General features: G+C 43.5%; 1 protein-coding gene across 4 annotated transcripts in view; it reads right to left on the bottom strand.

The window, feature by feature from the left end:
- Positions 1–839: 839 nt before the first annotated feature.
- RNF8 (ring finger protein 8) overlaps positions 840–14,310 on the bottom strand; it is a 38,443-nt gene continuing 24,972 nt past the window's right edge. Inside the window, exons 5-8 of one of the 4 annotated variants that reach the window (XM_082412544.1) lie at positions 11,168–11,257; positions 9,235–9,342; positions 6,824–7,028; positions 840–1,325 (exon numbers count right to left, since the gene is read on the bottom strand). In XM_082412544.1, coding sequence (XP_082268670.1) covers positions 1,285–1,325; positions 6,824–7,028; positions 9,235–9,342; positions 11,168–11,257 — 444 coding nt within the window. In that variant the 3' untranslated portion in view covers positions 840–1,284. The other 3 variants (XM_082412547.1, XM_082412545.1, XM_082412546.1) reach the window with 3 other exon arrangements.

The raw sequence follows: 14,310 nt of genomic DNA on the forward strand, positions 1-14,310 counted from the left end.
ATTTTTTAATTTGGTTGTAATGGCTATTTTTAAAGTATTATTTTCTATGTTTAACTTACTTCTTCCTTGACTACACCAGTATTTCAATCAGTAATCCATTGAGAAAGATGAAAATGAAGACTAGGGACACCAGAATCCCAATACACACAGGATTCAACAAAGGAAAAACCTACCATCCCTATGAAACACATGGGGTATAAATAAAGAACTACAGAGAACTGTTCTCTAGGTAGGCAGTAAAAAGGGAGAGGAAAATACCTTTCCATCTGGAAGCAAATCATTGAATGACATAATGCACAACCAGTTTCCTACTAGAGCTCCTCATTTTAAATAACTACTCTTCAGCTTCCTGTGTTTTCCTTCATTCTCATCACTGGTAACCAAGGATACCACAGATTTTCCTAAGCTCCTATTTCCCAAACATCAAACTAGTTTTCTTTGTTTAAAATGGGAAAGCAGCAAAAGAGAAATGACTTTTAATTTTTTAAAAAAAGCATATCAAGTTCTCATAAAATCACTGCCCATGTTTTCTGACATTGGGTAAAACAGATTTGGAAACAACTTCAGAACCCCAGCTGAAAGAAGGAAATTCACTCCATCCCAAAACCAGGTAGCAGTGACTCATCTCTGGAATGAAAAGGAGACATACCAGTTGGGGGCTTAACAGAGCCCATCTGCTATGGCCATGATCTTGGCCTTGGCTTCTTAGGCTGACATGCACTTGAGTCTATCATCGGATACAGTCACCTTCTTAGTTGCAATTTATGAGCTGCCAGTGTTTACTTGTGAGACTGTCTGGGAGCTGGAAGGGAAGGAAGATAAATATACCAAAGCCCAGCTGAGCAACTGATAGGTTTTACATTTTATTTCCAGGAAATGACATTGTTTTCACAAAGAAGAGGTATGCCATCCTCTCAAATAGAGGCTGCCTTCGCCTTCAGGGGCAGCCATAGGGATACACCCAACCTTCCCAAAACAAATATCAACAGAGGTGCCTCTGAGGTACCAAAACAATAACAACAACAACAACAAATTTAAAAAGCACAACAGAAATATATAACCCGTTCAGTGTAGTGAAGCAGAGTCTCTTAAGTACCCTGAAGCAGCCGGTGCTTCAGACAATGGTGGCAGCAGGGATGGCCAACATGGAGGCTCGTGACGGAGGATTCCTAACTCAGTCTCTGTCCCACGTGGCTCTATCCCATGCTCTGTCTCAGAGCGGTCCCAGACCTGTCCATAGCGAATCCTCCAGACCATCCCAAGTTCCCAATGCCTGGCAGTCTTTCAAATGCCCTTCGAGCACGGTCTTGAGGACAGTCTCTTTGCTTTGGAGAGAAAAAAAAAGAAAGAAATAAAGGAGGAGCCTGCATTTCCCTCCCCTGGCCTCCCTGCTGCCACCCTCAGTCTTTTCCCCACACAGCAGCCATGGTGAACCAAGAAAATAGACGGCAGATCATATCACTCTGCTCAAAGCCCACTCCTCACTTTGCCAGAGTAAAAGTCGAAGTCCTTCCAAAGGTCTATAAACCCCTATACAATTTGCCCCCTGCCCAACCTCCTGACCTCACTTTCTATTCCCCTTCCCATTGTTCACTCCACTCCAGCCACACCACCTCCTTGCTGTTCCTCCTATCCCCTCTGCCTAGGACACCCTTTCCCCAGATGGCAGCATGGCCACTGCCCACTGAGCTTCACTCAAATACCACCTGCTTCAGTGACTACCTTAACTACTCCATCAAAAACTGCCAACGCTCTCCTCATCACTCCCGACCCCTTTCTTGCTTAATTTTTCTCCATAGCACAAATCGCATCTAACTTATTAGATTTTCACTTCTCTTTCTATTCTTCATACCTAGAAGAATGTCTGGCACAAAGCTGGCCTTCAATTAATATCTGTTGGAGGAAGGCAGGAATTACATACACAGCAACAGGCAGGGAGAGGTGCAAGTTTTTCCTCTGTCCAGAGAGAGGGGGGGTGCGAAGGGCTATTCACTGGCCTCTAGTGTTTTCCAATAGCTATGCTTCCTTGATCCCAGAGAAGCAGGGATCTTGGCTTACACAAAGGGCAATCTCAAGACCTTCCTTGAGATTAAGGTCTCGAATGCTTTGGTAGGCAGATTGAAAGTGTTATTAAATTTATATACAAGGGAACAATAAGAGTTTTGGGGGAGATACACATCAAGGGATAAGGCAAGGAAGGACAGTAAGTGACAAAAGAAGAGAAGGGAAGGAAAAAGGGTGGGGCAAAAATGGGAGGTGGTGATGGAGGAATAAGAAAAATAGCTTCTATTAATAGGTCTAATTTTTGATCCCATGGTAATTTTGCAAAGCATGAATTTTTAAGTCAAAATTTTTAAAGAATCCAGTGTTATAAACTATTTGAGTGCATGCAGGTGGACACCCCAACCCATGCCAATCTTGCTGAGTGCCACTTTCTCTTAAACACTGTCCTATGCCAGGCAGGCATGCTGACTTCATGCACATGACCCCCTGGATTCTTGGGGCAATACTGGGTAGATTAAGAGTACTTGCTAACAAGTATTCTCTATGGATGAGGTCAACTTGGCAGACACTGTTACTGCTGCCATTCCCCACATAGTCCTTTACAAGGCTCTGTCTTTCAACAAGTGATGATGGGTAACACCAGGGAAAGCCTTCCAGGTGGGCAGATACCCTCTTCAGAGACTGTGAGTTTCTCCTGGCCTGTGTCTGGATCACGCCCCTCCTAGCCTACAGGAAGCTGGCAAGAGCCACAGGCCATGTGATCTTACCTGGGCCAATCTTCCCAGAGACCACCAACCTCTGGAGGGACCTCTGTCTCAGATTCAGGAAAGCTATGGTTCATAAACCTTTCTCCCCACCTCAGCACCCCTGAAGGCCAAGGCACACTCCCACCAGTAGCCTCGGCTCAATATTACAGTATCAAGGGAGCTGGGAAGTGCAGTTTGAAAAAGCCCCTGTACTGAAAATCACTGTTCCAAAGGACCAACAAGATTTTATTTCTAGATAATCTGCTTTTTTCTTTTCTGAGCATAACCCAAAGAAACTACTAGGGAAAGCTTAAAGTGAGAATGTTAACACTCTTGTCAACCAACCAACACTTAATGAGGACAGAACAAATGGGAATGGGGGAGCAGTTGACAGAAGACTCTGCTCCAGCACCTCCCCAGCTCCAGAGGGAGACCCTCCATAGCGGATGTCACGAAATGTCTTCTCTTCAGGAAAATCTCACGTCAATATCCCAGCGAGCCACAGTTACTCATGCGACAAGCACTTACTCAACATTCGTTATCTGCCCCAGGTCCAGGGCACCCTTTCTCCAAACGCAGGATCTGGCATCCTAACACTCTCCTCCTCCTCCTCTCCTCTGGATAATCTGGCCTCCCAGACTTTACAAAGGATCTATGGCTAATCAGTCATGAGGCATTACTCCTCCCGTGAGGATATGGGCCTTGAAGACAACAACCAGCTGAGGAGGCCTGGAGTGGGGCTGCTCTCGGTGGAATCAGAGGCCTGTGCTGCCACAGACAGGCAGGTCCTTCTCTCTGAACTCGGGATCAGAGCAAACGCTGCCCAGGAGGAAAATGGCCCTGCCAGTGTCAGAACTGTGACAATTACAGGCTTGCCAATTCTAGTTCCCAGATCCTACATTTGGTCCTTTAAAAATTCCCATGCACTGGGGATTAAACCAGCTTTCAACTGGCAAAGAAGGTTGGTATTTGAACTGAGAATTTTCTCTAAACTCCACACTGCAGCCCAATGAAGCTGCTGATGGCTCTGGCACATTTTCCTAAATCGGGCCTCAGAACCTTCTGTCTGTCTCTAGAGAAAACCTCAAAGCTGCACTCGCTGAGATAACTGCAGAAACTGAGACTGGTGCCAGAACTGCTCTCAGCCAGTGAGTGGGACAGGGAGGCCGATTCGGTTTACTGTGTTGGCTCCTAGTGTTACTAAAAAGGCAGCAAGGCACCGGATTTAGCCTCTGCAGAGAAAAGAGGGGTCTGATATTATCTACTCTGTGGTATTAACTCTGTGTGAGGAGAGTCAGAGATGAATTTAGGACACAGGGCCCTTCTTTCCTTTTCCAGTGGCTGCATGCATCTACCATGCTCAGACTTCTGAGAAGAAACCTGGACAGTGGGCTGGCTGAAGAAAGTACATATGGGTGTGTGGAGAAAAGGGAACCCTCCTGCACTGTTGGTGAGAATGTAAACTGGTACAACCACTATGGAGAACAGTATGGAGGTTCCTCAGAAAACTAAAAATAGAGCTACCACACAACCCAACCCAACAATTCCACTTCTGGGTATTTAACCAAAGAAAATGAAAACATTAACTCAAAAAGATAAATCCATGCCCAATGTTCACTGCAGCGTTATTGGCAATAGCTAAGATATGGAAGCAACTTAGGTGCCCATCGACAGATGAATGAATAAAGAAAATGTGGTATATATATATATATATATATATATATATATACATACAAGGGACTATTTCTCAGCTATAAAAAAGATTGAGATCGTCCCATTTGCAGCAACATGGATGGACCTAGAGTGTATTATGCTAAATGAAATAAGTCAGACAGAGAAAGACAAATACCATATGATTTCACTTAAATCTGGAATCTAAAAAACAAATGAGCAAACATAACAAAACAGAAATAGACTCATAAATACAAAGAACAATATGGTGGTTGCCAGAAGGGAGAGGGATGGGGGAATGGGTGAAACAGGGGAAGGGAATTAACTTCCACTTACAAAATAAATTAAGTCACGGGGATGTAATGTACAGCATAGGGAATACAGTCAGTAATATTGTAATCACTTTGTATGGTGACAGATGGTAACTAGACTTATTATGGTGATCATTCTATAATGCATAAAAATGCCAAGTCACTATGTAGTACATCTAAATCTCATACAACACTGTAAATCAATTATACTTCAAAGAAAAAAATAAAAACAAGAATAACCCCCAAAAAACAAAATGAGAAAGTACATGGGTGTCCCCACCCACACAGAGACCCAGCAAACTTAAGCTCAAAGGCTGACCTTGGTCAAATCTGGGTTCCCAGGTCAGTGTTCCTCTCAGAAAGGGAAGAGAGAAGAAAACAGAAGGCATTCACAACACCTCAGTAGACACTTCCTAAGCCTTGGCTGTCCTCATGCTCCTCTGGCACTGTGTAGACATGTCTTGTTTGGGCCACCAAGGGGGGCACTGCTAGGAACAGGTCACTGCTTCTCATGCCTCTGTGCTTATGCTAATTCCTCTGCTTGGAAAGCTACGTCCCTAGGGAACCCTTGGGACTCAGTTCAAATGGCACTTCTCCTGTGAAGCTTGCTCCCATACCTCCACCTGTCCAGGCCGAATTGACTGTCCTCTCCTCTGCAATTTTCCAGCACCCTATTATGGAACTTGTCACATTACCTACTTGCTTTTCTGTCTCCTCCGTAGACTATGAGAGCTGAGACAATACCCTGTTTATCTCTTTATCCCAGTGCATAGTGTAGTGTTCCTATAAATGCTTATGGAGTGACGGGAGGTGGAGAGGAAGAGCAATGAATTCTGCCAGATTCAAGTGGCTCCTGGGAAGTAAAAAAACCTATGGGGACTCAAAATTGGGCACAAAGTCCAATAGCACATCGTTGTCAGGAAAGTAGAAAACACTTTGGTTTCAAAGAACTGCCTGAGGACCGCCCCACCCTCAGAAGGTCTTCCTTGGGCATAACAGGCTCAACACCTGGCCTGTGACAGGCTTGCTGCCCTCGCAATGGCTGACCAAGAGAGGGCCAATTCCATACCATAGCTGCTTGCAAATCAGCATCAGATTTCTGGTCCTACTCAAAGAGGCTGACATCTGTTGAAGGGCTAGGAGAGAGTGATAGACAGAAGATCCTGTTCTTAGCAGTGTGGCTTTTAAGCCTTCAGCTTCTCTGGACTTAGAGAAGGGAACATCCAAAGACACACATGAATGTGGGTTCCCGATGGCCAGGTGGTGGAAAGCACCTGGAAGGGCAGTGAGCTTTTGGTTCTTCTTCTCTGATTGGCCTTTATGTATAACCAATTGACCTCACAGCACTTTGGCTCTGAGCTCTCCCAGAGGGTAGTACTGTACTAGATTTCCAAAGGGACTGAACATGATAATCAGATCCACTCTGCTCCTCTTTACTCTCATCTCTGCCCAATAACCAATCCTTCCGATCCATTGGCTTCCTTGTGCTTTGCCCCAGGACACATTCTTCTGCCACCAGGACATTCAAGTCTCAAGCAGAGTGGCTCTGCAACCTTCAACACAGCAGGCCCCAAGTATGATGAGATCACTTGTTTAAATTAGCAGATATTCACTATGGAAGTATGGTTCCTTGAGGAAACTCACCCATCCCTTCCCTAATCTCTTTATTTAAACTCTCTCTGACTGGGAAACCTGTTTGTACCACATCCTATTTATAATTTATTATATACCCAACCCAAGATTTCTGCAACACCGGACAGCAACTAAACTGTCTTGAACAACAGCACCATCTAGTGACCAGCACAGCAAGCTGTGTGACCATGTGTTTTTCTAATCACATCTTTTTTTATCCCCAAAACCAAGACACATACACCTAAGCCTCCCCATTCCCTGCTGGTCAAATAACAGTTAATTCTACCTCAACTCTTTCTTACATGTTCGTTACCTTTAACTCTCTTTACTTTTCCCAATTTCTTCCACCTCTTCCTTAGCTCAAGAATCATTTATCCTACTCTTCCCAATCCAAAAAACTCTGCCTACATTTGTAAGTCCTTTGTTGAAGGGACTTACCTCTTGTTCATACCCACTCACCTTTTCGTTCCCTGATGAGGACAATTCGTCGTTCTTTCACTTCCGAGCTCAGATTATCTACCATCTTATTAATGCAATTGTCTAGAACCAGGGAGTGGGTTTTCGACTTGATGTCCTTCCGACAAATGGGGCATTCTATCTTCCGCTTCATCCACTCACTGATACAGTAGGAGCAGAAACTATGGGCACAGTTCAAGGTGACAGCCTATAATGGGAATGTGAACACACAGATCAGAACTGTGATGCTTACTCCCCCAGGGCGGTTGCGATCTCAGAACCAACTCAGATCACACTGCCAACATGGGTTAGCTACCCTGCAAACAAATGTCACTGGACGTAAGTAGGACTAGTAAGCGTGTGAATGTTTGGTATAAATACATCACTAATTCTCTCATGAAAACAAATTTATGTCCTAATGGTGAATTAGCACCTCAATTTTAATATATGAAGGGGAACACACAGTGAATACTCAGTATACAGAATGGTAGGAGGCATCATCTTTACTCAAAAGCAGCTAAAAAAGTATATGTAAAAGAGAACTTAGGCTGGGAAAAAATGTAATGGGTTCAACTGATAGGGCCTGTGAGAAGAGAGAAAGCAGAAGGAAGCCTGTATGTGAGGGGCTCCTATGAGTAACTCCAATGGTCAGCTTTCTGCCAGGACACTTTTCACTCCCCAAAACATAAACCATTCTCCTCATTACTCTTGTTTATGTACATCTCCTAAGATACAACTTTTGTGAGGCTCCAAAGTCTTCCTTCCTGTTTTTAGGATAGCAGTGGAAAACAACACAGAAATCATGTATTTTTCAAATGCCAAGTTGAGACCAGAAAGCCAACTAGGAGACCTTCTCAGTAACGAATGAGATAAATTCTCATAAACGGGACTAAAAACCTGTCTGATTAAAATGAAACCTCTTCCCAACACTGATTTTAAGAGGTGACCCGCAGAAAAGGTCAGGCACATGCTGTAAACCAAACAAAGTCAAGTTATTTGTCTCTTACATGTCGTGCAGATGCTCTGGGTTGGCTAACTCATCACCCATTCCAACCACCCTTTCCTTGTCTTCTTCTATTAGGGTCCGTAAGCCATGTCAAAACAGCACGAACTGAGTTTCTCCAAAGTAGGGAATCAAATGACTAGAAACTATGGGGGAAATTATGACCCGAAGTCAAAGTAGATCCAGAGCAAAAGAAACAGGTCTACCCAGGAGACATTTTTCAGGAGGCTAATAGACCCAATCTCCCTTAAGTCCACCAGAAAAAAGGAAGCAGTGTGTGTATGCATTTTCTTTTTAAAGGAGTCTGAAAAGCACTGTCATTTAACAAATTGAGTTTAACACTTGTAGTGTAAGATGAACTGGACACAGATAGTAGAATGTGTGAAAATAAAAGAGGACTGTGCAGGACTTCCCTGGCGGTCCAGTGGTTAAGACTCCACGCTTCCAATGCAGGGGGTGTGGGTTCCATCCCTAGCTGGGGAACTAAGATCCCACATGCTACACAGTGTGGCCATAAAAAGAAAAAAGAAAAAAGAAAAAAGGAGAGCCTGTGCAAAAACAAGACAGGATAACAGGGAATTCCCTGGTGGTCCAGTGGTTAGGACTCTGTGCTTTCACTGCCGAGGACACAGGTTCAATCCCTGGTTAGGGAAATAAGATCCCACAAGCCACGTGGTGTGGCAAAAAAAAAAAAAAAAAAAAAGACAGGATAACAGATGGTAACCTAGGAGAGATGTTTCATTTTCATAAGGAGCCTCAGAGTTCCTGAAATATGTTCCACTTGGCCACTGAATTCCCAGCAGCCATACATCAATGGCATTTACCCGCCCTGTTCAAAGGCTGCACTGCACGCCTACTCTCAGCACTGTGCCCATTCAGAGCAAAGAAAGAATAGTTTTATTGGGCAGCTTTATTCTGATACTTCAAATTTCTAATGCCATCTAATTCTGGACTGTGCCAGAATCAAGTGGTTCCTGGGAGGTAAAAACCTGTACGGGTTCAACACTAGGCACAAAATCCAACAGGACATAGTTGTCAGAAAAGTAGAAAACACAGGACATTCTGACCTGTGGGAGGGTTGGGCAGCTCTCGGGTGGTTCTTTGAAACCAAAGTGTTTTCTCCCCAACACCAGAGAGATAAAGGCTTTATTACAGCCAAAACATTGATTCTGCCAAACAGATACTCAAGAACAAATGAAATAAGAAAAAAGACAGTGGAGGTAAAGAAGACTACAAAAACAAATGAGAAGTGACCATCTCTAGCAGTCACTGTGAAGTCAAATAGCTACAGTAAGTTCCTGGAGGAAAAACATTCTTCAGAATGTTTCCCTACAGCAGAAGCAGTCTGTGTAGCCGAGGCTCCATTCAGGGTTGGGAGAGTGAGAAGGCGTGAGCCACCATTCATAATTACCTCAATGAAGTATTCTGAACAAATAATACACTGGAGCTCATTCTCTAGCACGTCATTCACATGGCTAAGAACTTCCTCCTTCTGTGCTTGCACCTTCTCCTTCTCTTCCTGCAAAAACACACAACCCCACCTGTCATTCGGGAGAACCAACGAGAATGCAAAACAGGACAGGGAGCAGGGTTAATAGTCTGCAATAGGATTCAGAAGGAATCTAAATTAAAAATTCACGCTGGCACAGAAACACGAGAATAAAACTCTTTCCGCAAGGGTTACTGTTTCTCAGAACTGCTTTCTAATATAGGACACTATCTTCCTTTTTTTCCCTCTCTCGACTTTTTTAGTATGTATTCGCATTGCAGGTTCTCTCTCCTTCCCAAAAATTAACCAAATGATAAAAACTGAAGGTAGCATACCCACCCCACCAACCACCCAAGACCAGAATGAGGCATTAAGTATCCTATAGCAAACTGCAGTTCAGAGGTGACACAAATCATCCCAAGCAACCAAGAACTCACTGGATAAGAAAGAAATGAGGAACAGTCCATAAAGGTAGGAAGCTTGAATTAGTGTATAAGGTCTCCTATGTTCTTTGCAGCTGCCTCTCCTATAAAATAAGGATAATACCTATGTTCCCTAGAGGCAGGAGGCTGGAGAGATGGCCCCTTGAAGTACCTTCAGGCCCCACACCCTATGATGCTTGTCACTTCCCACTCCTGCAGTGCAATTTCCCTGTGCTTTCCCCAAGAGGTCAGACTGCTTGTGGACACACTTTTTAAGGAGGATCTAGGTGTGCTCTCTTGAAGCCAACATTTATTAAGTTAGCACCTCATCTCCAAAACAGAAAGGATCAGGAGCCCCTGAGGGGGAGAGGAAAAGCCATTTAGGGTATATTTGAGTGGTTCATTTATTTCTCAAGTTTTACTTTCTCTTCTAATCAAAGCAAAGACTGTCAGACTGCTTAGGGCAGTGAAGAGGGACTGGACCCAGTTATAACTAGAGTCAAGTTCCCTGAAAACTTTTGAATTACTGGATTTAAAAAGATGTGGTGGTTTCTTGGAGGCTGGGGAAGAAGGAACTATGTGATTTAAACAGAGGATAAGGATATCAAACAAACTAGAAAGAGAGTCTCCTCCTTTTCTGTATTCTGCTCCAGATCTGTACATGAGGAGGGGTGGGCTGAGGGATGCAGTCAGACTCAGGCATAAGTCTCAGGTCAGAGGATGCAAACTGGTGGCCTGTGGACTGGATCCAGCCTGCAGACTTATTTAGTCTGGCATTCATGGTATCAAAACACTGAACTGTTGCCAATACTTGAAAACTAGGATACTTTACATAAACATTTGGATTTCCATCTTCCGTGGAAAACTCAGATCGGACAACACTGGGCTTGCATTTCTGGATAGCAATGACTGGCTGCATCAGAGAAGAGCTGCCTCTTGGGGTGGGGGTGAGGGTGCACCTCTGCCTCACAGCTCCCCACTATGTTCTTACACCCAGGCCACTTTACTCACTTCTATTATCGGTCTGACCCCAGTGGGCACTTGAGTTTACAACCCCTAATTTAAGAGTTCCACTGATTTGATATGGGAAATAACTACATAAATGCATCAAGATGAACTATTTTTTATTTTGACTACACCACCCCTTAGCCTATGTGAGTGAGACACTCTGAAGGAGTATTTACCACAGACAATGGACTAGACTCCAGGACGTGTCTTATTCCCAGCATTTTGCTTCTGGATAAAGGAAGGAAATGGATGTTGTCTTACAGGCAGAACCTTCTACAGCCCTAACTAATTTTATAGATTATTTCCCTTGAGGAAGGAAACAGCCATAACCTCTCCCTTCATTCACCATACCTACCCTTGCACTGTGGAAAATGCTGAGTTGCATGTGCTAACCAAATTCTAAACCTTCACCTTCTTTCCAGTACCTTGGTCTGCTCCAATTCTTTGTTCTTGGCTTGAATGATTGCTTCAAAGTCCTTCTTGCTGCGATTTAGCTGTTCCATCAGAGCCCGATGCTGCAGAAACATAGCAGATACATACTCAAGATGCGTTACACTGCACTGTTCCTTTCAGCCACCATGCCTGTCTCTCCCTCTGTCAGCAGCTTTGGTTCAAGAGATCAATGGATTGGCAATTTCAAAATAATGTTTTTGTTCCATCAGGACATCCCACTTACATGCTGCTTTTTTCAGGGAAAGGGGCAGATAGGGAGGGACGCCATCAAATCTATTAATCCCTCTGGAAATAACCCAACTTCCGTGGCCATCCAAATCAACTGAAGAATTTACACTGCCTTCCAGAGAGTCTGATTCTGTGGGTTTGGCCTGGGGCCCAGGGATGTGCATTTTTTACAAAGCCACACAAGTGATCCTGGGAACAAACGCTCAAGAACTAGTAAGTAACTCTAAGGCTACCCAGCACTGGGAGCAGCTTATAAGAAATAATCAGGGAAATACGGATTCAGGAAAACTAGATAATCATTTTCTTTGAAATGAAAAAGACCTTTAACCTATTTATTCTATAAATCACATACTACATGCTCATAAGGCAATGCTGCCTGAACCCTGGCTGTGTCTTCTGGAAGCTGGCATGCCCAAGAGCTAACAGCTCATTCACTGTGACTAACTGACTACATCAAATGTCAAGAGGTTCCATTTCTATGAAACATAATTTCTGAGCTCCCTCATACTTAAGTATAGCTTATATTTTAAATCTCATTTCAAATCCTTTTTTAAAGAAGGTGACCTTTCTTCTTTTTTTTTTTTATTTTAATTCTTTTATTTGGTTTTTTTCTTTTTTTTCTGTTTTAATGAGAACTATATTTTCAAATGGTGGACTCTTTCTGCCCATAACTAAACTGAGGAAGACCTGCTGACTTAAAAGTCCATGGGTTGGGAATTCCCTGGCGGCCCAGTTGTTAGGGTTCTGTGCTTCCACTGCAGGGGACACTGGTTCAATCCCTGGTGGGGGAACTAAGATCCCAGATCCCACAAGCCATGTGGCATGGCCAAAAAAAATAAATAATAATATTGTATCTATGTTAAATCTGCTGAATTTTGTAACAGTGCTAGGATGATATAAGAGAACGCCCTTGGTTTGAGGAAACAAATACTGAAGTACTTTAGGGTAAAGGGACGTAAAACATGCAATTACTTTAAAATAATTCATAAAGAAATATACACATGGAGAAAGAGAGAAAATGGTAAAGCAACTCTTGGTAGCTGAACCAATACCAGAAACTGCCTACCTCCACATTTCATATACATAAGAAAAATAATCTCCCAAGTCAGTTAGCTAATTTACACTTTGCAGCTGAAAGTGTGCTTTACTGATAACTCAGCTGACTCCAATTCACCTTCTACATGTCCAGAATCACACTATAAAACGGACATTCTGAAAACAGAAATGGACTTAGAGACCCAGTAACTTACAAAGTCTAGTCACTTAACCAAGTCACTTAACTACTTGCGGTTACAGTATAGTTACTTATAAGATGCAAACATCAAAATGGCATTTGTGATGAGTGCGCTGTAAAATGCAAAGTGCTATATAAGTACGGGTAGTTTCTAAAACTGTGTTTGTGCTTTTCTACCCTTTTATAGCTGTGTTTAAAATGTTGGCTAGAAGAGTTGAAACTTGTAGAAACATTTTCTTTCGCACAGGTGTCCTTTTATGCTCCTTGTTTGCTTATAAGGAAATACTTCTGAATAAGAATTTAACCATTTTCTGTGCACCTACATAGAAGGTAACAAACCATTACGCTGTCTATAACTCAGAAGCCTTTCTAGGCTAGTACCTATTTCTGGCTTCTTTTAGGAGACACAATCCTAACAAAAATATTTAATGTGCCAGGCATTGTGCAAAGTGGCTTACATACATTGTGTAATTCGCACAAAAACTCAGTGAGTTTGATGCAATTATTATTTCATCATCAGTAAAATGGGGAAAACAATAGCAGTTACCTCACAGGGCTGTTGTAAGGATTTGAAAAGACTATACATAGAGCATTTAGCACAGTGCCTGGCCAAAAGTAACTGCTACACACAGTTTACCATTTGTTGGTACCTTCATTTTACAGATAAACAGACACAGAAAAAGGCAAGTGTAAGCAACAGGATTTTCAACTCAAGTCTGACTCCCCAAGTTTCTGCCGCTTTCTTTCTTCTTCCTTTTTTTAAAACTATCTCCTCGTACAGTAGGGGGAAATAGTAAATCCCCATGATAGTGGCTGAACTTAAAGCCAGGAAACTCCTAATTTAATTGTCTTCGACTGTCCTCACCCCCTACCAACGTCTGGCAAAGTGAGCTGCTCACTAAGTTCTTGAACTAATGAAACACTAGGTTTCTAACCCGGGTGAGCTAGATCTTTCTGGGCTAGGTAGAGTTTCCTCGTCTCTGAGCTGGTGTCCCTGGCTGCAGACCTGAAGAGGCTGTTCAGGTCCTGTTCGGGGAAACGGACTTGTCTTCCCCTCCTCAAAAAACAATTTACCAAGGGCCACTGCCCTCCGACCCACTAGGACTTGAAGGGTCCCAACCTACATTCGCCTGTGATAACTCCTATACGTCTCCACCACCGCCACGGCGACATTTTTGGAGCCCAGCTCTCCCCCGCCTTCCTCTTGGCAGGCACCGAAAGTGGTATTTCTGTAAAGATATTACTCAAGAAACACATTTTAAAATGTGTGGTCTGGGGGCTTCCCTGGTGGCACAGTGGCTAAGAATCTGCCTGCCAATGCAGGGAACACGGGTTTGAGCACTGGTCCGGGAAGATCGCACATGCTGCGGAGCAACTAAGCCCGTGTGCCACAACTACTGAGCCTGCCTGCCACAACTACTGAGCCTGCGTGCCACAACTACTGAAGCCCGCGCACCTACAGCCCGTGCTCCACAAGAGAAGCCACCGCAATGAGAAGCCCGTGCACCGCATTAAGAGTAGCCCCCACTTACCGAAACTAGAGAAAGCCCGTGCACAGCAACAAAGACCCAAAGCAGCCAAAAATAAATAAACTAATTTAAAAAAATAAAAAAACAATAAAATGTGTGGTCTGCAGAAAAAAAGCAGTTATGT

The sequence above is a fragment of the Balaenoptera physalus genome, assembly GCF_965194825.1.
Source record: "Balaenoptera physalus genome assembly, chromosome: 11".
NCBI classification, from domain to species: Eukaryota; Metazoa; Chordata; class Mammalia; order Artiodactyla; family Balaenopteridae; genus Balaenoptera; species Balaenoptera physalus.